The sequence below is a fragment of the Chiloscyllium punctatum genome, chromosome 7, assembly GCF_047496795.1.
Source record: "Chiloscyllium punctatum isolate Juve2018m chromosome 7, sChiPun1.3, whole genome shotgun sequence".
NCBI lineage: Eukaryota > Metazoa > Chordata > Chondrichthyes > Orectolobiformes > Hemiscylliidae > Chiloscyllium > Chiloscyllium punctatum.
The window spans coordinates 37907486-37933044 of NC_092745.1; the positions used below are offsets into that span (position 1 = coordinate 37907486).

At 50.1% G+C, this 25559-nt stretch overlaps 1 protein-coding gene across 6 annotated transcripts in view; it reads right to left on the reverse strand.

The window, feature by feature from the left end:
• LOC140479597 (retinoic acid receptor RXR-gamma-A-like) overlaps positions 1-25559 on the reverse strand; it is a 334953-nt gene that overhangs the window by 175269 nt on the left and 134125 nt on the right. For all 6 annotated transcript variants that reach the window (XM_072573426.1, XM_072573423.1, XM_072573422.1 and 3 more), the window contains one exon: positions 19109-19368. In XM_072573426.1, the coding sequence (XP_072429527.1) occupies positions 19109-19368 (260 nt within the window). The remainder of the gene's footprint in view (positions 1-19108; positions 19369-25559) is intronic.

The window sequence follows — 25559 nt, forward strand, 5'->3', positions numbered from 1 at the left end:
ATTCCTTCCTCACATTGCTGGGGAAAACTCTGTTGGCCTTTCGCAACCTCCAGAAATACATCACGAGGATGTCATTGAAGGGTCATCACTGAGCTCATCGTCTCTCCCCCACCGACCTCGCTGTCTCTCCCTCGCCGGCCCCGCCACCTCGCCCTCGCTGAATTCATGGTCTCTCTACCTCGCCCTCGCTGAATTCATGGTCTCTCTCCCTCGCCGAGACCACCGTCTCTCCCTCGCCGAGACCACCATCTCTCCCTCGCCGAGACCACCGTCTCTCCCTCGCCGGGTTCACCGCCTCCCCCTCGCCAAGTTGACCGTCTCTCCCTCGCCGAGACCACAGTCTCTCCCTCGCCGAGACCACAGTCTCTCCCTCGCCGGGTTCACCGCCTCCCCCTCGCCAGGTTGACCGTCTCTCCCTCGCCGAGACCACAGTCTCTCCCTCGCCGGGTTCACCGTCTCTCCCTCGCCGAATTCGCCGTCTCTCCCTCACCGGGTTTGCCGTTTCTACCTCGCCAAATTCACCATCTCTCCCTCCCCAGGTTCATGGTCTCTCCATCGCTGAGCCCGCCGTCTCTCCCTCGCCGGGTCCGCCGTCTCCGCCGTCTCTCCCTCGCCGAGTTCACCGTTTCTTCCTCCCCTAGACCGCCTTCTCCCCCTCGCCGAACCCGCCTTCTCCCCCTCGCCGATCCCGCCTTCTCCCCCTCGCCGATCCCGCCTTCTCCCCCACGCCAAGTTCACCTTCTCCCCCTCGCCGATTCCACCTTCTCCTCCTCGCCGATTCCACCTTCTCCCCCTCGCCGATTCCACCTTCTCCCCTTCAGCAATTCTGCCTTCTCCCCCTCGCCGAGTTCTGCCGTCTCCCCCTCGCCGAGTTCACCGTATCTCTCTCTCGCCGATACCACCTTCTTCCCCTTGCCAAGTTCACCGTCTCTCTCTCGCCGAGTTCACCGCCTCTCCCTCGCCGAGTTCACCGTCTCTCTCTCGCCGAGTTCGTTTCTCCATCCCCTAGACCGCCGTCTCTCTCGCCGAGTTCACCGCCTCTCCCTCGCCGAGTTCACCGCCTCTCCCTCGCCGAGTTCACCGTCTCTCTCTCGCCAAGACTGCAGTCCCTCCCTCACCGAGTTCACCGTCTCTCCATCACTGAGCCTGCCGTTTCTCCCTCGCCGAGTTCACCACCTCTCCCTCGCCGAGTTCACCGTTTCTCCCTCGCAGATTCCACCTTCTCCCCCTCGCTGAGCTCACCTTCTCTCCCTCGCCGAGCCCACAGTCTCTCCCTCGCCGAGTTCACCGTCTCTCCCTCGCCGAGCCCACAGTCTCTCCCTCGCCGAGTTCACCGTCTCTCCCTCGCCGAGCCCACAGTCTCTCCCTCGCCGAGGTCACCACCTCTCCCTCGCCGAGCCCACAGTCTCTCCCTCGCCGAGGTCACCACCTCTCCCTCGCCGAGCCCACAGTCTCTCCCTCACTGTGTTGACCATCTCTCCTTCACCGAGTCTGCCGTCTCTTCATCACCGAGCTCCATCTCTGAGCCCATCTCCCAGTTGTCAACGTGATCCATGCCCTGCTCCCAGCCCTCAAGCCTGAGCTGCCTTCCTTGCTGACCCACTCCCCATTCACCACAAACAACGTGGTGAATGGGAAGGGGTGATGGGATAGGTCAGCTAGCTCATAATGAACAAGAAGGGTGACAATGGGAGCAGTAAACAGGACACCAAGCAGGGAGGGCAGAAAATGGGGAGAGGGGAATTGAATACAACAAGCACGCTTGAATAATATGAGGTGTACAATGCAGTAGCGGGGATACTACACGTAAAATATATCTGATGTAAGGTCTATTCAGGTTGACTGCGCTTGAGCATTGGGTGAAATAGGATCTGCCTGATGATACTGAGTGGTAACATTGCCAGTATTAACTTAAATTCCTTTCACACTCCTGCAGGGTCAGTACAGATGGAGCAGCAGTCTGCCCCCGACCTGCAGGATGAACAGCCACATGGGCATCACTGGCCAGCACAGCACTTACAGCCAACTCCTGACAGCCCCCGAGAAGATGGCGGGGATCCAGCCTCTTTAATAGGCGCAGTCCATGTGGTGTAGAGTCCACAGTGCGCAGGGGAGAGGGAGCATCGACAGTCCTTTTCTATGTCGCAGTCTGTGAACGAAATGGCTTGACAAGTCATTTCCGAGGGCTAAGAGACAACCCCATTGTTGTGGGTCTGGAGTCAGAATTCCTTCCCTCGAGGCTGAGTCATCAGATGTATATTACTATTTATAAAACTACTGGATTATCATTGACCACATTAAAACTTAAACTCTCCTAGCTGCAGTGATGCCTTGTCTGTGGTCTATTGCTCCCCAGCCTGGTTGCTAGTGCAGTTTCACTCTGCTATGGCCTGACCAATGCTGAACCATGCATGAATTCAGAAACTCACACTGTCACGAGACCAGGTGTGAGCAAGTCGGTGACCTACAAGTGAATAAATGCAGGCCCTGACTTGCTGTTGTTGCAGGGTGCAGGCCTATTCAGCTGGACACAGATGCTGAACTACATCAACTGGGAATGAATGAGACCTTCTTATCCAAATCAACGATCATTGTTAAAGAGAGACATAATGTTAAGGTTATGCACTGTGCACTCATCAGGACCAACACAATAATGCCAAACTTCAAACCATCACAACAATTTATACTACTGGTGAACAGAATGTTGATTGGCTTAGGCACTGCAATGGAGGAAGTAATGAGGAATAAAGGCTTCCCAACCTCCTGGATAATTCAAATAAGGTACAAAGCTTGAACATATTCCTTTTGTTTGCAGAGGACGGGTGGCTGTGTACGTCACTTCTTGCAAGTGTGAGTGGACCACGTTGCGGGTTTGACTGATTTACTTAAATTGGTTGCCAGTGTAGCTATTAATGTACTGAATGATTCCTCACTGTCTGTCCAACAGCTTCTTCCTCATCAAACTCTAACATCCTTACAACGGATAGATAAAATCATTGAAAGAGACTTTTTAAATCTCTTATAGAAGTTCCCTTGAGGTTTTTCTCAAAGTGGAGTCCCAGCAGTTAATCCTTAGGCTCTCGGCCTTTCCCAGAGGCCCCTTCTGTGTGGGGCCCTGCGACAGTGTTGTAGGGCTGAAGGTGAGCACCAGGCCCAACTGCCGGGGTGATGGAGTTTAATGGGAGGAAGCTGGAGGGTTAATAAACATCTACAACCACGTCTGCAACGTCGTCAGATATATATTTTTTTCCTCTTTGTGACAGTTTCCACATTAACTATTGATTTGATGCCAAATGAGGATGAATGATGACATTTAATGTTAGCACTGGGATATTGCAGCTCTCAGCTCAGTAGGGAGCCATTTCATTTTTTTGCTAATGGAATTAACCCAGCCAGCCGATGGCTAGGGCAGATCCAGCCTGACCAACACTCTGTGCCTGATGGAGCTCTGACCTGGCGAGGCGGTGGAAAGTCTAGCAGCATTTTACGACTTCCGGAAAGTTTTGTGAGGAAGCTTGGCACTTCAGAGAGACACACTCCACCCGTAGCCTTCCCGCCAATCCACGAGGTGCCTCAGTGTAGTTCTGGACTACATGTGAAGCTCGCATGACAAACCGTCGTGCTAAATGTGTACACAGCAAGACTCCACCAGCAAGAGGAGGCGGAGCCACCAATGGCAGTGGGTGAAGCTTAAGTTCAATTTTTTAAAAAGTAGGGAATTAAAATGATGACCATAAATCAATCAGTGGTTGTTGTAAAACCCTGTCAGGTTCACTAATGCCCTTCAGGGAAGAAAATCTGCTGCCCCAACCTGGTCTGGCATACATATGACTCTAGATCCAAAGCAATGTGGTTGATTTTTAAATGCCACTTGAAATGGCTGCATGAACCACTCAGTTCAAGGGAAATTAGAGATAGGCAATAAATGCTGGCTTTGTCAGCAACAGTCACGGTGGCTCAGTGGTCAGCACTGCTGCCTCTCAGCGGCTGGGGTTCTGGGTTGGATTCCAGCCTCGGGAGACTGTCTGTGTGGAGTTTGCCCATTCTCTGCTTGGGTTTCCTCCAGGTGCTCCCATGGTCCAGAGTGGTGCAGGTGAGGTGTATTGGCCATGCTAAATTATCTAAAGTGTCCTGGGATTTGCAGGGATAAGTGGGGTCTGGGTGGGATGCTCTTCAGAAGGTCAGTGCGGACCCGCTGGGCTGAATGACCTTTTCTGTACTTATAGGATTCTATGACTCATGTCGTAGGCAAGAATAAAGAGCGATCTGTTTTTGGCTGGGTTGGATGTTAGTCAGGACAGTTGCTTCACACTGCTGAAGGAGCTGACAGCTTTATGTCTAATCCAGGGGACATCTCTGACAGTGCAGCACTCATCCAGCACTGCGTTGAAACCTCAGTGTTGGTTCCACAGTTCGGTGTTTTGGAGTGAGGTTCATACCTGCTCCTGGATGACTCAGACTGTCATCCCATAGTTGTCCTGAGACCCTCGGGGTGACAGGCAGAAGGCAGCAGAACCCAAACGCTCACACCGGTTGTTTTCTGTAGAACTACAACACGCCACATTCCAGCTGACTATTTTGCCTCCAATCTCCTTTAGACGTGCCTCACACTAATTCAGTGGCTCAGTTCCTGACAGGCTGGCATCAGCCAAACTCTGCACACATGCCAGACATCAAAGCAGGTGTTCTCAGTACCACGCCTGGGGCTGGGCTCACCGCCCTCTCCCTCCCCCCGACTGAACAAACTTCCTGAGGGGAGGACAGCTCCTAGCCTCTGCCATGCAATCAGTGCAGCCCTGACGAGTGTCAAACTACGTTCAGTTAATTGCGTGAAGGAGCAGATGGGTTGCCAGCCCGTGGTTAGTGACAACTGAGCCACTGGTTTACTTCAGGATATTGATTCCCTGCCAAGCAGCTCGCAGCTGTATAAAGATGGCACCAAACAAGCACCGATGTACATGCAGATATTAGACCGGGGTTTCAGAGCGACTGCATTCTGTTCCTCTGGGATGTGGTTTATTGCTCTACAAACTTGGCATCACACTCTCTCCAGCACTGTCGGAGTTATTTACCAAAGGAACATGTCAGGCACTGTGTTTCACAGGTGGTTTCACTCGATCCTCATAGAGTCATAGAGATGTACAGGACGGAAACACACCCTTTGGTCCAACCCGTCCACACCGACCAGATATCCCAACCCAATCTAGTCCCACCTGCCAGCATCCGGCCCATATCCCTCCAAACCCTTCCTATTCATATACCCATCCAAATGTCTCTTAAATGTTGCAATTGTACCAGCCTCCACCACATCCTCTGGCAGCTCATTCCATACACATACCACCCTCTGTGTGAAAAAGTTGCCCCTTAGGTCCCTTTTATATCTTTCCCCTCTCACCCTAAACCTATGCCCTCTAGTTCTGGACTCCCCAACCCCAGGGAAAAGACTTTGCCTATTTATCCTATCCATGCCCCTCATAATTTTGTAAACCTCTTTGAGGTCACCCCTCAGCCTCCGACGCTCCAGGGAAAACATCCCCAGCCTGTTCAGCCTCACCCTGTAGCTCAGACCCTTCAACCCTGGCAACATCCTTGTAAATCTTTTCTGAACCCTTTCAAGTTTCACAACATCTTTCCGATAGGAAGGAGACCAGAATTGCACGCAATATTCCAACAGTGGCCTAACCAATGTCCTGTACAGCCGCAACATGACCTCCCAACTTCTGTACTCAATACTCTGACCGATAAAGGAAAGCATACCAAACGCCTTCTTCATATATTCTATATACCTGCGATTCCACTTTCAAGGAGCTATGAACCTGCACTCCAAGGTCTCTTCATTCAGCAGCACTCCCCAGGACCTTACCATTAAGTGTATAAGTCCTGCTAAGATTTGCTTTCCCAAAATGTAGCACCTCACATTTATCTGAATTAAACTCCATCTGCCACTTCTCAGCCCATTGGCCCATCTGGTCAAGATCCTGTTCTAATCGGAGGTAACCCTCTTCGCTGTCCACTACACCTCCAATTTTGGTATCATCTGCAAACTTACTAACTATACCTCTTATGCTCACACCCAAATCATTTATATAAATGATGAAAAGTAGTCAACCCAGCACCGATTCTTGTGGCCTCCAGTCTGAAAAACAACCCTCCACCACCACCCTCTGTCTTCTACCTTTGAGCCAGTTCTCTATCCAAATGGCTAGTTCTCCCTGTATTCCATGAGATCTAACCTTGCTAACCAGTCTCCCATGGGGAACCTTGTCGAACGCCTTACTGAAGTCCATATAGATCACAGCTACTGCTCTGCCCTCATCAATCCTCTTTGTTGCTTCTTCATTCTCAAGTTAGAGAAAGGTATGGAGGGCCAGACAGGGAAAGGAAGATGGCAGAGGGACAGAGGGAGAGAGACAGAAAGTGAGGGAGACAGAGAAAGAGAGAATCTCCACCTGTCCCACTATTACACTCTGGCCTTACATCACCTCCTCTAAAACTGCATCTCTTCTGCTTTGCACCAGATCACAAACTTTGCCCTTTTGTTCTTTCCCCCACCATCCCCATTTTCACCCACTTGCCTAACTTTTCCCAGTTCCCTGAGATTTCAATAGAGAGCTTGATACATACTTGAAAGTGATTAAATGAGAAGGCTGTGGAAACAGGGCTGGAGAGTGAGACTAGCTGGGTAGCTCCTTCAGGAGCTGGTACAGACATGATGGGTTGAACAGCCTGCTCCTGTATTGTAAAATTCTATGATGAAAGGCATCATCTGCTATTTCATTTTCCCAAAATACTCTCTGATCTACTGAGGATTTGAAATATTTTCTGAGTGCATTCCCAATTTCCAGCACCCACAGCATTTGGCTTTTGTAGTTCTGATGTTGGTCAAGCGATAAATATTGCCTGGACAAAGCCCCTCACTTCTGGATATTGGTAAGGAGCCCTTACGTTCATCATTGGACCAAGCTATTTATTGATCCTCACGGGGACAATGCACAGGCCGGAGAAGAGATGAAGCATTAGCTTAATATCATACCCAAAAGGGGCCAAAATTTGGCACAATGTGGCACTCACTTAATCCAGCACGGGAGTGAGAATTGGAATCTCTACAGGAGTTGATCAACCTCCCTGGGATCTGTCAATACAAGCAGTCAGGGGGCTAGCAAGGCACTGTCAATTTGCAATAGCTAAGGTCATATACAAGACACCCAGGAGATAGGCTGCGCTGAACTCTTCCCAATGGTCTCAGGTCGACAGGAAATACTTTAGAAACAGGTGGTCAACTTGTCTAGGACCTGGACCATCCCAGACCATCCACCACCTCATCACCTCAGGGGATCTCCCATCCACCATCTCGAACCTCATAGTCCCACAACCCTGCACCGCCCGTTTCTACCTCCTGCCCAAAATCCACAAACCCGACTGCCCCGGCCGACCCATTGTCTCAGCCTGCTCCTGCCCCACCGAACTCATCTCTGCATACCTTGACACTGTCCTGTCCCCCTTAGTCCAAGAGCTCCCCACCTATGTTCGGGACACCACCCATGCCCTCCACCTCCTCCATGATTTTCGCTTCCCCGGCCCCCAATGTCTTATCTTCACCATGGACATTCAGTCCCTGTACACCTCCATCCCCCATCACGAAGGCCTCCAAGCCCTCCACTTCTGCCTCTCCCGCCGACCCAACCAGTACCCTTCCACTGACAGCCTCCTTCGACTGACTGAACTGATCCTCACCCTGAACAACTTCTCATTCCAATCCTCCCACTTCCTCCAAACCAAAGGAGTAGCCATGGGCACCCCCATGGGCCCCAGTTATGCCTGCCTCTTTGTCGGATGTGTGGAACAGTCCATCTTCCGCAGCTGCACTGGCACCACACCCCACCTTTTCCTCCGCTACATCGATGACTGTATCGGCGCTGCCTCGTGCTCCCATGAGGAGGTTGAACAGTTCATCCACTTTACTAACACCTTCCACCCCGACCTCAAATTTACCTGGACCGTCTCAGACTCCTCCCTCCCCTCCCTCGACCACTCCATTTCTATCTCAGGCGACCAACTCAACACAGACATTTCTACAAACCGACCGATTTCCACAGCTACCTAGATTATACCTCCTCCCACCCTGCCCCCTGTGAAAACGCCATTCCATATTCCCAATTCCTTCGTCTCCGCCAAATCTGCTCCCAGGAGGACCAATTCCACTACCAAACTACCCAAATGGCCTCCTTCTTCAAAGACCGCAATTTCCCATCCGAAGTGGTCGATGATGCTCTCCACTGCATCTCCTCCAATTCCGCCCTTGAACCCCGCCCCTCCAATCGCCACCAGGACAGAACCCCACTGGTCCTCACCTTCCACCCCACCAACCTCTGGATACATCATATCATCCTCCGTCACTTCCGCCACATCCAAACAGACCCCACCACCAGGGGTATATTTCCCTCCCCACCCCTATCAGCGTTCTGGAGATACCACTCCCTCCGTCACTCCCTCGTCAGATCCACACCCCCCAGCGACCCAACCTCCACTCCCGGCACCTTCCCCTGCAACCGCAAGAAATGCAAAACTTGCGCCCACACCTCCCCCCTCACCTCCCTCCAAGGCCCCAATGGATCCTTCCATATCCATCGCAAATTAACCTGCACCTCCACACACATCATTTACTGTATCCGTTGCACCTGATGTGGTCTCCTCTACATTGGGGAGATAGGCCGACTACTTGTGGAACGTTTCAGGGAACACCTCTGGGACACCCACACCTACCAACCCAACCGCCCCGTGGCTGAACACTTTAGCTCCCCCCCCCACTCCGCCAATGACATGCAGGCCCTTGGCCTCCTCCATCGCCAGACCCTGACCACATGACTCCTGGAGGAAGAGCGTCTCATCTTCTGCCTAGGAACCCTCCAACCACACGAGATGAATGTAGATTTCTCCAGCTTCCTCATTTCCCCTCCCCCACCTTATCTCAGTCCCAATCCTCGGATTCAGCACCACCCTCTTGACCTGCAATCTTCTTCTCAAACTCTCCACCCCCACCCCCTCTCCGGCCTATCACCCTCACCCTCACCTCCTTCCACCAATCGTATTCCCAACGTCCCTACCCTTTACCTCAGCTTGGCACACCAGCCTCATTCCTGAAGAAGGGCTTATGCCCGAAACATCGATTCTCCTGCTCCTTGGATGCTGCCTGGCCTCCTGTGTTTTTCCAGCACCACATTTTTCAAATCTTGTCTTTGACCTGCTCAATTACACACACCAGGACATATGTCTTGGGCCTGGTTCTCTGCAGCTGTGGCTAATCACTCAACTATGGTGGGTAGCATATCAAGTATTTAAAAGGGCAATTAGTCCCTAACTAAGTGCAACAATACAGAAGGTAAGCACTGCCTACAACACCAACACAGCCTCATGGTCAGGAGCTCAGAAAAGCATAGGTAGTCAGCGTGCTTATATCTACCTCATTCTGCCATATTGATAGGATGATGTCAGTTAACTGATAATTCAATCTACTTTATTAACTAGTAATATCGATGTGTTAGTACCCATGTCAATCTGTTGTACTGGCAGGCAGTGTCAGAGTGTTTATACCTGTCATGCGCTGCTGTATTAACAGGCAGTGAGAGGTATAAGGTGTGTTTATGATTGTCTCACTCTGCTGTACTGAAAGACGGTGCTCGGTGTGTTTAGACCTGTCTCTCTCTGCTGTACTAACAAGCGGCAATCAATGTGTTTAGAGTTGTCTCACCCTGCTGAACTGACAGGCGGCACTCAGGGTGTACATACCTGTCTCACTCTGCTGTACTGACAGGCAGCACTCAGGGTGTACATACCTGTCTCACTCTGCTGTACTGACAGGCAGCACTCAGGGTGTACATACCTGTCTCACCCTGCTGAACTGACAGGCGGCACTCAGGGTGTACATACCTGTCTCACTCTGCTGTACTGACAGGCAGCACTCAGGGTGTACATACCTGTCTCACTCTGCTGTACTGACAGGCGGCACTCAGGGTGTACATACCTGTCTCACTCTGCTGTACTGACAGGCGGCACTCAGGGTGTACATACCTGTCTCACTCTGCTGTACTGACAGGCGGCACTCAGGGTGTACATACCTGTCTCACTCTGCTGTACTGACAGGCGGCACTCAGGGTGTACATACCTGTCTCACTCTGCTGTACTGACAGGCGGCACTCAGGGTGTACATACCTGTCTCACTCTGCTGTACTGACAGGCGGCACTCAGGGTGTACATACCTGTCTCACTCTGCTGTACTGACAGGCGGCACTCAGGGTGTACATACCTGTCTCACTCTGCTGTACTGACAGGCGGCACTCAGGGTGTACATACCTGTCTCACCCTGCTGTACTGACAGGCAGCGCTCAGGGTGTACATACCTGTCTCACTCTGCTGTACTGACAGGCGGCACTCAGGGTGTACATACCTGTCTCACTCTGCTGTACTGACAGGCGGCACTCAGGGTGTACATACCTGTCTCACCCTGCTGTACTGACAGGCGGCACTCAGGGTGTACATACCTGTCTCACTCTGCTGTACTGACAGGCGGCACTCAGGGTGTACATACCTGTCTCACTCTGCTGTACTGACAGGCGGCACTCAGGGTGTACATACCTGTCTCACTCTGCTGTACTGACAGGCGGCACTCAGGGTGTACATACCTGTCTCACTCTGCTGTACTGACAGGCGGCACTCAGGGTGTACATACCTGTCTCACCCTGCTGAACTGACAGGCGGCACTCAGGGTGTACATACCAGTCTCACTCTGCTGTACTGACAGGCGGCACTCAGGGTGTACATACCTGTCTCACTCTGCTGTACTGACAGGCGGCACTCAGGGTGTACATACCTGTCTCACTCTGCTGTACTGACAGGCGGCACTCAGGGTGTACATACCTGTCTCACTCTGCTGTACTGACAGGCGGCGCTCAGGGTGTACATACCTGTCTCACTCTGCTGTACTGACAGGCGGCGCTCAGGGTGTACATACCTGTCTCACCCTGCTGAACTGACAGGCGGCGCTCAGGGTGTACATACCTGTCTCACTCTGCTGTACTGACAGGCGGCACTCAGGGTGTACATACCTGTCTCACTCTGCTGTACTGACAGGCGGCACTCAGGGTGTACATACCTGTCTCACTCTGCTGTACTGACAGGCGGCACTCAGCGTGTACATACCTGTCTCACTCTGCTGTACTGACAGGCGGCACTCAGGGTGTACATACCTGTCTCACTCTGCTGTACTGACAGGCGGCACTCAGGGTGTACATACCTGTCTCACTCTGCTGTACTGACAGGCGGCACTCAGGGTGTACATACCTGTCTCACTCTGCTGTACTGACAGGCGGCACTCAGGGTGTACATACCTGTCTCACTCTGCTGTACTGACAGGCGGCACTCAGGGTGTACATACCTGTCTCACTCTGCTGTACTGACAGGCGGCGCTCAGGGTGTACATACCTGTCTCACTCTGCTGTACTGACAGGCGGCACTCAGGGTGTACATACCTGTCTCACTCTGCTGTACTGACAGGCGGCACTCAGGGTGTACATACCTGTCTCACTCTGCTGTACTGACAGGCGGCACTCAGGGTGTACATACCTGTCTCACTCTGCTGTACTGACAGGCGGCACTCAGGGTGTACATACCTGTCTCACTCTGCTGTACTGACAGGCGGCACTCAGGGTGTACATACCTGTCTCACTCTGCTGTACTGACAGGCGGCACTCAGGGTGTACATACCTGTCTCACTCTGCTGTACTGACAGGCGGCACTCAGGGTGTACATACCTGTCTCACTCTGCTGTACTGACAGGCGGCACTCAGGGTGTACATACCTGTCTCACTCTGCTGTACTGACAGGCGGCGCTCAGGGTGTACATACCTGTCTCACTCTGCTGTACTGACAGGCGGCACTCAGGGTGTACATACCTGTCTCACTCTGCTGTACTGACAGGCGGCACTCAGGGTGTACATACCTGTCTCACTCTGCTGTACTGACAGGCGGCACTCAGGGTGTACATACCTGTCTCACTCTGCTGTACTGACAGGCGGCACTCAGGGTGTACATACCTGTCTCACTCTGCTGTACTGACAGGCGGCACTCAGGGTGTACATACCTGTCTCACTCTGCTGTACTGACAGGCGGCACTCAGGGTGTACATACCTGTCTCACTCTGCTGTACTGACAGGCGGCACTCAGGGTGTACATACCTGTCTCACTCTGCTGTACTGACAGGCGGCACTCAGGGTGTACATACCTGTCTCACTCTGCTGTACTGACAGGCGGCACTCAGGGTGTACATACCTGTCTCACTCTGCTGTACTGACAGGCGGCACTCAGGGTGTACATACCTGTCTCACTCTGCTGTACTGACAGGCGGCACTCAGGGTGTACATACCTGTCTCACTCTGCTGTACTGACAGGCGGCACTCAGGGTGTACATACCTGTCTCACTCTGCTGTACTGACAGGCGGCACTCAGGGTGTACATACCTGTCTCACTCTGCTGTACTGACAGGCGGCACTCAGGGTGTAAATACCTGTCTCACCCTGCTGTACTGACAGGCGGCACTCAGGGTGTACATACCTGTCTCACTCTGCTGTACTGACAGGCGGCACTCAGGGTGTACATACCTGTCTCACTGCTGATTTAACAAGTCATACGGTGAGGTGATTTGTGACTGGGGAAAGCTGTCAGGCCTGACTGGGCTCCTGTGTTGTTGCTGATATTCTGGGCAGGTACCAGCAGGGGACTGCTGGCTCTGGAGGTTAACAGAGAGTTGTGAGAAGCAACAGAAAGGTGAAGCAATCCTTTGCACCACTTTCTTTACTTAATGAGCTGAAAATACTGTGCACAACCATATCACCATCACATGAGAGCCCAATTTCATAGCGAGGGGGTCTGGACATCTTTCAATCCCTGCTTATTGAGCATTTTAATTCCCTGCTCCTCCCACTCAGCTGTGAGTAAGGAGCTCATCTGTTTAATGGTCTGTAACCATGCAATCTCTTTAAATCACCACACTGGCTGCTGCAGCTCCCCTCCCCAGCACCCCACAATATAGGGATAGCCACAAGGTAACAGACAATTAATGGTGCATCGAAATAGCTTCACACAAAGCTCTAGGTATTTTTAATCAGGTAGGACTTGAACCCGAGCTTTCTGTCTCAGAGGTAGGACAGTACCACTGTATAACAAGATCCCCTGTAGAACCGGAGATCATAGCCTGCTAAAAGTGTTACACCTCTGAGAGCCAGCGAAAGAATACAGAGGCACTGAATCATTTTATAGACTCGCATGCTCTCCTGCACCAGCTCTCAGCACTAGGAAGAGAACATTTACTAATTACACCCAATGCTCACAGGACAGTAAAGCACAAGGTTAGATACAGAGTAAAGCTTCCACTATTTTTTTAAAATTGAAAGTAAATGGAAAATAAAGTTCCCTTGACACCAGATCCATCAAACTTTCCCAGGACAAGGACAGCATGGTGTTATACAAAGAGAAAAGCTCTACTCTTTTAAGCTGGAAGTAGATTTATTTCCAACCTTTTAAACAGAAATATCCCTCTGTACTGTCCCCAAACACTCCCAGGACAGGGGCAGTATGGGGTTAGACATAGTGTTGAACTCTCTCTACTCTGTCCCCATCAAACACTCCCAGGACAGGGACAGCATGGGGTTAGATACAGAGTAAAGCCCCCTCTTCTCTGTCCCCATCAAACACTCCCAGGACAGGGACAGCATGGGGTTAGATCCAAAGTAAAGCTCCTTCTACACTGTCCCAATTAAACAGCACAGAGTTAAATACAGGGTAAAGCAGCCACCACAGAGCCTGAAGCACACAGGATAGACAGGGTCTTGTTTTAACAACTCATCCAAAACACTGCACCTCAGACAGTGCAGCACTCCATTGCTACGTCAGTCTGTTCTTTCTTCTAAAGACTCAGAGTAAGAATGCTACATAATGAACCGAGCTCCCAGCCAGCACCCTCACCAGTGACATCACAGGGCAGCCCTGTGAGGCTTCCAAAGAGGAACAATGTCCCATCAAAGTGCTACTCCAACCTCACACCAGCAACTACAGCATGCATTTATATGGTACCTTTAGAGTAGTAAACCTCAATGTTACATCACAGGAGCATTATTGAAGGAAGGATGACATCGAATCACGGCATACTGGAGCAGGAAAACTTACATTTAGGCAAAGCTTTTAAGGAATGTCTCAAATGAAGGAAATGGGGCAGGCAGAGGGGCTTTAAGACAGGGAATTCCAAAGTTCAGTGCCAAGGGAGACGAACACACAATTCAAAAAGGATTAGTGATAAAGTCTAGGCTGTGGAAGGGGACGGAATCAGGCGTGTGTCCTTATCTCAGGGGGTGCAAAGCTGCTGAAGATTCCAGAGATAGGGAGGAGTGTGGACGTGAAAGAATTTGAAAATACAAAGGAGAATTTTAAACTCGAGGTTTTGGTCGAGTGGATTGGTGGGTGCGAGTGAGTTAGGGGGATGGGACTCTGTGCAGCTCCGTGTTCGCTGGGTTATGCTGTGTTCTGTTTGTCAGATGGGGCCATCAGCTGCTGGGACCAGTGCCAAATGGCCTGGAGCTGAGTGACTGTTATATAATGAACCCACGTGGGCTGGAAACCCACATTAAATAAAAGAGACACAGCAGCCAGATGCAAGCAAAAAAGGGGGTGCAGGAAGCTTGCCTGAAACGTCTTGAACGATTGCCACGATGATACCCAGACACCATTACTAAAACTATCCTCTGACTGTCTTTTTAATAGGGCCACTGGAACTCGTCACTGCTCAGGCTGCTCTGGTTTCAGTGATCCGAGAAAGGGAACTGTTTGGAAGAGTTCCCATGTTACAAATGATAAAATCTACATATGCACACCAGCATGGGCTGTGCTGTAATGACCACAAACACTCAGAAATCTTGCGGCTAGAGTCAAACCATGAATAACACTGAATGATGCAGAGGCTGGACATTCTGCTGAACTCTTTCGCGCTGGTCTTTGTGTTCCCGCCATTCGACTTCACCTCAACCCATCAGCTCATTCTTCGACTCCTTTCTCCCTCATGTGGTCATCTCGCTTACCCGTGATGCGTTGATGTTATTTGCCTCAAGGACTCCATGCTGCAGTTGGTCTCGGTCTCACCATTTTCTCTCTGAGTAATAAATAAATGTTTCCACACCACAAGTGCCTGCTGGGTCTTTTTCCAACGGTCACTTATCTTTGTTGACCAGCCAATGAACACATCGTCCCAACGAATTGAGAGATCGCCAAGTTTACATTTTTGTGTTGCAGTGCCTTCTAAAGCACAGTTCTACTGGGTACTGTTACAGTGCCCATCACGCCCAGATGTGGTGGCGTCATCTGCACCGATGACCAGGTTTTGGTGGCAATCCAGCAAAATCAATGCATGAGTCACCTCTACTGGAAGTGTCCACTACAAATGCATCTGCTTGAACATGTGAAACACATCAGCTATTTCAGGAAGTCAGGAAGCAATTCCCTCCTTATTACAGTGCAGTGGCTAAGGATTAAAGCCCTGCACCTGCATCACAGAATCATATGGTGCAGAAGGAGGCCATTCGGCCTATTATGTCTTCACTAGCTTCCTTTTAACTGACTGCCAATCTCCTGTCTGTGCCCTGCACATTGTTTCTGTTTCAATAACTATCCAATGCCCTTCATGAATGTCTCAATTAAACCTGTCTTCACCACACCTCCAGACCTGAACCACTCACTGAGCGGGAAGGATTCTGCTTGCTTCACAATTGCGAATCACCTCAAAGCTGTGCTCTCTGCTCCTTGATCCATTTCTGAGTGGGGACAGTTTCTCCCAATCAGCTCTGTCGAGACCACTCATAATTTTGAAACTTGCGTCAAATCTCCTCTCAGTCTTTTCCTCTCCAAAGACAGCAGTCCCAACATCTCCTTCATCAGTGGAGTGTCACATCCCTGGAACCAAACTAGTAAACTGCTTCTGCACCGAATTCAACACATTCACATCCTGCCTGAAGTGTTGCACCCAGAACTGTACACAATACTCCAGCTAAGGTCGAACCAAGTGTCCTATATCGGTGCAGCATAACCTCCCTCTATACCCTCCTAATGAAGTGTTGAATAAAGCAAGGTTTATGTTCAGATCTGTCTTCCCACCTTTAATAACGTATGTATATAAACACCAAGTTCTCTCTGCTCCTGCAGCCCGTCTGTTTTAAACTCTCTGCCCTCTCTGTGTTGAACCTCAGCTTCTGCTATCCACTAGACAGAGCAGAAGGGGAGAAACTGTCCCCACTCAGAAATGGACCAAGGACCAGAGAGTGAAGCTTTAAAGAGATTTAAAGAGAACAGTCCTACACTGTTCTCCTCACAGTCAAGAACTCTCCCAAATTTTGTGTCTATAGCAAACTTTAAAATTTTCTTCTGTATGCCTAGGTCTAGATATTTACCATATATGTCAGAAAAAGCATGGGCCCCAATTCCAATCACAGGGCAACTCCATTACAAACCTTCCCTCAGCCCAAATATATACCCATTAACTATTATTCTCTGACCCCTACCCCTCAGTCAATTTTGTCATTGCTACTACCCCTTTTATTCTACAACTAATGACCCTACTCACATGTCTGTTGCGTGGCAATGTACCAAATGCCTTTTGGAAGTTCATTTACACCACATCAATAGCGTTAGATTAGATGAGATTCCCTACAGTGTGGAAACAGGCCCATCGGCCTAACAAGTCCACACCGACCCTCCGAACAGTAACCCACCCAGACCCATTTCCCTCTGACTAATGCGCCTAACCGATGGGCAATTTAGCGTGGCCAATTCTCCTGACCTGTACCTCCTTGGACTGTGGGAGGAAACCGGAGCACCCGGAGGAAACCCACGCAGACACGGGGAGAATGTGCAAACTCCACACAGATGGTCTGCTCCAGGCCGGAATCAAACCTGGGACCTTGGTGCTGTGAGGCAGCAGTGCTAACCACTGAGCCGCCCTCTTACCCTCAATCCTCTTAGTCACCTCCTCAAAAACTCACAGCAAATTTAGTTAGATATGATTCAGTCTGCAGCACTTTTCTAAGTGCTTCGCAACTAATCCAGCGCTTTGGAAAATGCAGTCGCAGAAAGATACGAACAAATACTCACCCCCCCACATTCTTGGCCTGAGAACACTTCCTCCCTCACCCAACCACCACGCGCGCGCGCGCACACACACACACACCTGATCTCACAGTGGCTAGACCGGAGACAGAAATTCAACTTGTACCTTGGCACATTTGCCAATCAGACCTCCGATGTGAGTGTGTAGTGGCCTTTTTACAGATAAATGACACAGTACCCAGTTATACTTGGACTGCTGAACCCTGCATTGTGCATCCAGGCTGCCAGAGATGAACCTGTTACTGAGCCTCCAGTGCAACTTTGAAAAGGCAACAGTGTGCAACGTGTCCTCAAGCTCAAATGGTCAGGATGTGCTGCAGCAGTGTGACATGGCCACATAGGTAGTACTGGGCACTGTACCTCAAGAAGGGTATACTGAAGGGGTCTCAGCACAGATTCATCACAATGATAAAAACCAAAATAACTGCTCATACTGTAGCTTCTCCCCACAGATGCTGCCAGACTTGTTGAGCTTTTCCAGCAATTTCTGTTTCATCAGAATGATACTGGGGTAAAGGGCTTAAAGAATTTTGAAGATTAAAGACTAATCTAACTGAGATGTTTAAGGTGACTGAAGGATTTAACAGTTTCTCCTCACGTACCAGATTTCCTTCATAGGATTGTAGAATTCCTATAGTGTGGAAACAGGCCATTCGGCCCATTAAGTCCCTACTCACCCCCAACCCTCCACGTGGCCTGCACATCTTTAGACTATGGGAGGAAACCGGAGCAGACACGGGGAGAATGTGTGGAGTTTGCAGTCGTCCAAGGCTGTAATCGAATCCGCTGAGCCACTATGCCACCCCCTTGGTTTGGGGAAAGTGGGGTAACAAGAGCCTGTATCCTTCAGGGCCCAGGGTGGGCCATTCTGAGATGAAGAAATTGTTCTTGACATGGCAGTGAAACGTCTGGAACACCCTGTCCCAAAAACAGGGCTGAAAGTTTCAGAATCCAAACCAATCTACTTTTACAATGAAAATGCTAACGCCTATAAATGGCATTAAAATACAGATAATTTGCATGCATGGTACAAGAGGTTTGATGGGCTGAATGGTCTCCTCCTGATCCTGAGACAGCATTTCCAATTTTTAGAAAATTACTTGTTCTTGGTAACGCTAGGCTAGCATTTACTGCCCATCCCGAATTGCTGTTGAAGCCATTGCTGTCAATGATATTGCTGTGGGTGTGGAGTCACGTACAGGTCAGACCAGGTAAGGATGGCAGATTTTCCTTCCCTAACGACCTAATGGTATTGTTGCTGCTTGGTTAATTTAAGGTAATGTTCTGGGGAGCGGGGTTCAAATCCTGCCATGGCAGGTAATGGAATTTGAATTCAATTTGTGTGGGTGGCACAGTGGTTAGCACTGCTGCCTCACAGCACCAGAGACCCGGGTTCAATACCCGCCTCAGGCAACTGTCTGTGTGGAGTTTGCACATTCTCCCCGACTCTGCGTGGGGTTCCCCCGGGTGCTCCAGTTTCCTCCCACAATCCAAAAATGTGCAGGTCACTGCCCATAGTGCCCATAGTGTTAGGTGAAGGGGTAAATGTAGGGGAATGGGTCTGGGTGCGTTGCTCTTCGGAGGGTCGGTGTGGACTTGTTAGGCCGAAGGGCCTGTTTCCACACTGTAAGTAATCAAAAAAAAAGGACATTGGTGAACTGGGTGAGCTTTTCCCAACAATTATTGATAATTGCATGGTCACCATTACTGGGAATATCATTCAATTCCAGATTTGTTAATTGCGTTGAAGTTACCAGATGCTATGGTGCGTTTTAAACCTGTACCCTCAGAGCGTTAACCCAGCAGCATCACATGTTCACTTTACATTCGACAGATCAAACTAACAGCTCGTTTCAATTTGACCCATTTATTTGTTTGACTTGGTGCTTGAACTGGCTCAAGGTTTTACCTGGGGGTTGCTGAGTGCTCCGTAGCTGATGCCTGGAGTCGATGGAAGGGTCACCGAGGGAGAGCCTATTGACGAGGTGATGACTGGATACGGAGACCCTAATCCATTCACTGGGGAAGCCAAGCTCCCCATGGAGGAGGTGAGAGAGCGTGAAGCATTCGCTGAGGAACCGATCATCGAATGATGGCCAACCATTGAGTTCACTGTAGAGTGCGGGGAAGGGGAATTCATCGATGTGGAGTTCACTTGGATCGCAGAGTCTGCAGGGGGAAAAGAATTCAGAGTTAGCAGTGTACGGGAATGGCAAAGACTCCAGGGGACAACAGAGTATGGTTCTTTGTATTTCCACACTCTTCTGAGTCCCTCTTTGGGATGTGGTCTCTTGTGTGAACACCCCCCATGTGGTCACTTTGCACTTTGCCCTTTCAGAGGCTGTCCGATGGTACAGGGCACAGCTCAGTCCTATCCTCAACTAAACCCACCCTGTCACAGCTATTCCAATCCCATCCTCCCATAACCCTACCCTACCCTCTGTCTTCCAACCCTATTCTCACCTATTCCCACCTTGTGCTGTCCCATCATTACTCGTTCCTATCCAGTGAAGGTGACCAGCGCATCCTTGGCAGGCAGCTGGTGGACAGTTCTTCACTGTCGAGGGACATGCGTAAAGCTTTTGCTCCAGTTCCTCTGACACTAGAGGTGCGCGATCTGAACACCCAATCCCGAAATTGTGGTCACACATCTCACAGGCTCTCCTCCCTCTCGCAGGAAAAGCGTCAGGTTTCCCAGCCATGTAAAATACAAGCAGCTGTACTAAAATCAACAGATGTCAACCCTGGAGAATGTAGTAGGCACTCAAGTGTGGGATCGCCCATTCTGCATCTCAACTCACGGTCCACAGTTAGCTCAGCTGTCCAGTGTAATCAATAGTGCTCCTAATAGAGAGAGATGCTTATATTGGGTGTGGGCGTTTGCACTCCTTTTTTTGGTTTTCTTAAAAACCTCCTCCTCTGCTTTTGGTTGCACTTCAGTCCCACGCTCCTAATCTTCGGGCACCCGGTACGGAAGAGGGAGGGCAGGTCCGAGGACCTCCTCGTGGGTCTGCTCCTGGGCCTGGCCAAACTGGCCATCAACAGGTCCAGGTAGCGGGCCGTGGAGGGGGTCGTTAGGGCCGACTGCCTGCCCCTCTTCCGGGGTTACGTTAGAGCCCGGGTGTCCTTGGAGAAGGAGCACGCGGTGTCCACCGACACCCTGGAGTCGTTCAGGGAGAGGTGGGCGCCGCAGGGAGTGGAGTGCATTATTTCTCCCTCCAACTCTATTTTGATTTAGTCCCTACCCTCCCTTTCACTGTTTTGATCACACAGCATTGCCCTTTGATGTGAAGGGCAGTGCTTGTCACTGGCCACTCGGGTGTTTTTCATATCTTCCTGGTGGTGGAAATTGAATAAAGATTCGTGCACTTTATGTCTCTCACTGTGTCTCACACCTGCACACACACACCATGGAAAAAAAAAATAGAGAGATGCTTATGGCCCTTTGGGCACCATGTTTAATTATCCACTCAGCCATCTCCAATTTCACTCTGATATTGCCAGCTCCTCTACTTTGGGGGTAGACTGAGCATGGCATCGGAGTGTTCCTTCTGTTGTAAACACTAGTGCTCTGTCTATTACTAAGTGCTTGTCACCCCTGGCCATACATTTAACTTTTTTTGGAAAGACCATTTTGCAAGGGGGATGGTTGGGTCCCTCTGAGCAGTTTCTTTTCACTGAGCGGACAGGACATTGATGCAATGTCCACTGGCCTCAGAACCTCTTGACAATGGGAAGGTGGGAGTGAAGTTTGATTAAAAAAAACACAAAGTTTTCATTCCACTGCAATCCTGTGGTACCTCGCCTCACCCCAACCCACCCTGAGAAACATGGATGCACATGCCCCACTAGGTCAATATCGGCTTAACCAAGTAGCCAAACAGAGCTGCCATTAGCCTGAGTGGCTATCTACATCTTGTGTATCTGAGCCAGATGTCTCTGGGGTTCCAGTGTGTACGTGGAGATGCAGGAAAACATAAACTTGAGAAGAGTTCACAAAAGATTTCCAAAGATGTGGCCAGGTTTGGAGGGTTTGAGCAATAGGGAGAGGTTGAATAGTCTGGGGCTGCTTTCCCTCTAGTATCGGAAGTTGGGGCGGGGGGGGGGGGGTGGGGGTGACCTTATAGTGGTTTTTAAACCATGAGGATCATGGATAGGGTAAATAGACAAGGTATTGGGGTTGGAAGGGGGGGGGGGGGGGAAGAGTCCAGAGCTAGAGGGCAGAGGTTTAGGGTGAGAGGGGAAAGATTTTAAAGGGACCTAAGGGGCAACCTTTTCATACAGAGGGTGATGTGTGGTGGAGGCTGGTACAGTTACAATATTTAAAAGGCATCTGGATGGGTATGTGAATAGGAAGGGTTTCGAGGGATACCGGCCAAATGCTGCCAAATGGGACTGGATGAATTTAGGATACCTGGTCGGCATGGATGAGTTGAACCGAAGGGTCTGTTTCCATGCTGTATCTCTCTATGACTCTATGAGGGGAACAATTAGTCAGGGTACAGGCTTGGACACACACAGCAAGGCTCCCTGTTCCCCACAGGAACACTAACCTCACTCAGTGAGAATAACAACCCTGTCACCTTCAATGAAGACAAGAGCCTGCGTGTTTTGCTCTTCCGCTATTTGGCATGTCAGCTTCGTTTAACCTTTTCTCACAGCCCGATGACCTCTAATTGTTCCCCTTGCTCAGCATCAAGGCAGACACTGGGTGAAGCGAAGTGTGTGAATGGAGGAGCTGCTTTGTAGCAGCTTCCCCAGCTCACACTGAGCACAGCACCTTTCAAACAGGCAGTGTCCATGAGCACCAAGATAGGCAACAAGAGGCAAAGGACAGGGAAGGGCTGAAGACAGAATGCTGGGCTTCAAGACTTGGGGGAGGGGCAGACCGTGGTGGGGATATCGAGGACAGTCTCCAAGCCAACTCCAGGCCCTGCCACCTCTGGTAGAACAGTGAGGCAGCCACATACCAGATCATGAGACAAGGAGGGGAGTGGGCACAGGCTTAAATAATTGGCAGGAGAAGCAACGAGAGGTTCAAATCCGCTCTGAGCCAGTGTGGCAGAACCAGGTTCGAACTGGGGCATTCAAAAGGGAATTAGACTATTAGCTGAGAAGGAAGAATTTGTAGGGCTATGGGGAGAAGCCAGGGGAATGGCACTAAGTGAACTGCTCATTTGGTGAGCCGGTATAGGCACGGAGGGACCAAATGGCCTCCTTCTGTGCTCTTAATAAGGCTGTGAACCTGAGAGTGTTGTCGGAAAACCGAAGGGTGGAGCCACAATGAGGTAAAGCAGCTGTTGGGAGAGGAAGAGTGGAGGGGATTGGAAGTGAGTATCGAGTGGTACGACAGTGTGGACAGATCTGAAAAACAGAGGCTTGAGTCCAATGAAGGGTCCTGCCTGAAATGCTGACTCTCCTGCTATGCCTTCTCCAACCCCACATTTTGTCGACTTTGGCTCTCTAGCATCTGCAGTCCTCACCATCACTCGAGCTTTAGGAGAATGGGGGGACTTGGGAGGGGCATTGCAACTGACAGAGGAACAGGACATGGGCAGAGTTTGTTTGAAGATGTGTCTACTTGAGGGATGCTTGAAACCAGGCGCAATCAATACAAGACAGTCATTTGTAAATCTAGCAGGAAGTTCAGGAGATGTGCCTTTAGCAAGCGAATGGAAGTCTACCACCAGAAGGATTCAACGCAAACAGCATGGATGTATTTTTGGAGAAGCTCCGAGGATTATGGTGACAGACTGTGAGGAAGTGAGTGGAGAGTTAACACGGCCACAGGATAGTTTGGCCTATTCTGATGCTGAAGATAGGCAGCCCCACACCTTGCCAGGAAGGTCCTTCTCCCCTCATTACCCCCTTCCCTACAACACTGTCTCAGGTCTTTGCTCATGACAAGCCTGTAAGCCCAAACCTCCTCTCAAAATCACTCAAGAGTAACAAGGGAGCAAACCATGCCAAGTCAGCCATATTGTGTTCTGCCCCCCGGTGCCCTCTTCTTTCAGCAAGGTGCAGCTAGCTGGGGGTTTGAAGGGTCTTTGGCAGACACGATTGCAGTAGTGTTGGCCTTATCCAGGGACCTGGATTTCCCCTCCAGAAAGCAAACATTTCCTTGATGGGATCAGTCAGTGTTCTGATGCAGTGTATAATACTCCACACTGAATCTGAACGGATTGAAGTCCCAGTCTTGATTTGAGTCTACTTGAACCAGGCTCTAGTGCGGTATGTTGGCACACTGCACCCTCAGAGGTGCCATCTTTCAGATGAAACTTCAAACCGCACGCCTATCTGCTCTTTCGAGTGACAATCTCATGATTGTGTTCAAAGAAGATTGGGTCATTCTCATGCTGCCCTGTCCAATTAGCACAGATTACTCTGCTTCCAATTGCATTGTGGGTGGTGGGATCTTGCTGTTCTGAAAGTCTCAGCCTACATTCCCAACAATGGCCACAATTCCGTATGTATCTCACTGACTGAGAAGAGCTTTGAGAGGGGGCAAGATGCTAATATCCTTTCTTTCCTTGAACTCAAGGATGGTAGGTAATAGCAGCTGACACGGGCATTGTTGGGCTGTGTACAAACTGAAGTTTCTTTTCGGGTTTCTGTCGGGCAATGGGAGCGATGGACCATTTGAGTACAGCTGTGACAGTACTGCAGTTTCTAAAGATGACCTGTCCACTGTCTTGATGAAAAATGACACAAAATCTCCAGAGTTTCACAGAAATACACTGACAAGTAATTCTATTATTACAGCTGCAAGTATCCTCCAGAGACCCAGGCACCACTAGCCAACTCATCAATCTCACACTGCCCTCAGCTCCCAATGTCATTTCCCCAGGTTTGCACTGATAGTTTAAGGGCACTGGGGCCAGCCCATTCCAGCTTTTGCTCTCCCAAGTGCTGTCAGGGTAAGCACAAAATCCGACTGATCACACTTGCCTTGGCCGGTTTGACAATTTAAAATCTAATTCAGGCTTCGCTTGGTATTTATCACAGCAAATAGTTGTTTAAACCCCGCCTCACCTCCCCGTTCCTTTCCTGAAGGTGCTGACTCTAATATAGAGACACCCTCCTCTCATTCACTCAGTGTTCAACAAAGGCGAGCATTAGTGAATGGTGGTGGGGGTCAGATATCCAGAGGGATATGAATCTATCTTCCACTGCCAAACTGTTAAAACGCAGCATTGTTTACTGACTCAGGAAGTGATCAGGGCTATCGGGCTTACTGCATTAGGGTGCAGCTCTCAATTTCTGTGCCAATATTCCATCAAACACTTCCAGGACAGGGACAGCATTAGGTCAGATATAGAACGAAGCTCTCTCTACACTGTCCCCATCAAACACTCCCACGACAGGGTTAGATACAGAGTGAACCTTTCTCTACAATGATCACATCAAAAGCTCCCTGGACAGGGACAGCACATGGTTAAATATAGAGTAAAGCTCCTAGGTAGCTTGTCAATTTTTTTTTCTGACTGCACAGTCGACTTGCAATGGGACCTGTTACTGCATTGACAATGCTCCTTGAAAACTCAAACTGCTGAACACAATCATTTAGCTTCTAATGTAGTCCAGTGACTTCTCAATAGTGCCGTCGAGTCTTGGCAGTTGATACAATTTCATAAATGAGATGGTTTCAAGAACAAGATCATGCCATTCCTCAATTAGCAACATGAAATTATAACTGGTATGAAAACATTACTATGCAATTAGATCATAACTCAAAGAAAACCCAACCCCTTCCACTTCAGCGCCTTTGTGCCTAGTGTTATTTAGTTCAGTAATTTTTTGTCTTCATCAGCTCTATATTGCATCACGACAATGCCAGCCTCTCCAGTACTAGCAGGGACTGTCCTTCAGGGTAGCATTAACCTATACTGAGTCTGCCATCTGCTTGTGCTCTGACACTGATATGTTGTGACAGTGGACCTTTACTGGGTGCATGCGACGAGCTCGTGAGAAGCAGCAGTCTTCAGCCAATGCCTTACCTGTGCCTGTCTTGGGAGGGCTTTCAGCTCGGCTTGCTGAGGAGCAGTTGATTCACCCACTCCTTGCAAAGCTGCTTGTTTTTCCCCACTTACCCCAACACGTTAAAAAGTGGCTTTAGTCAGTGAGGCTGTTCAAGTTTCTGCTGAATTTGCAACCTCTCTCAGTCGTAGTCTCTCATGCACGGTTTCAATCCCACTTCCATCCTGGCCTTCACCATCTCCTGCCAATAGCCAGCATCCCTTTTTCATAAAGCCAGCTCCTGCCAATGTCTATCAACTGCCCTGCCTTGTGCAACATGCTCTTAACCCTTCCCCACACCCACCTCTCCAGCGGTCTAAGCCCCAATTTCCTTCCTGCCCATT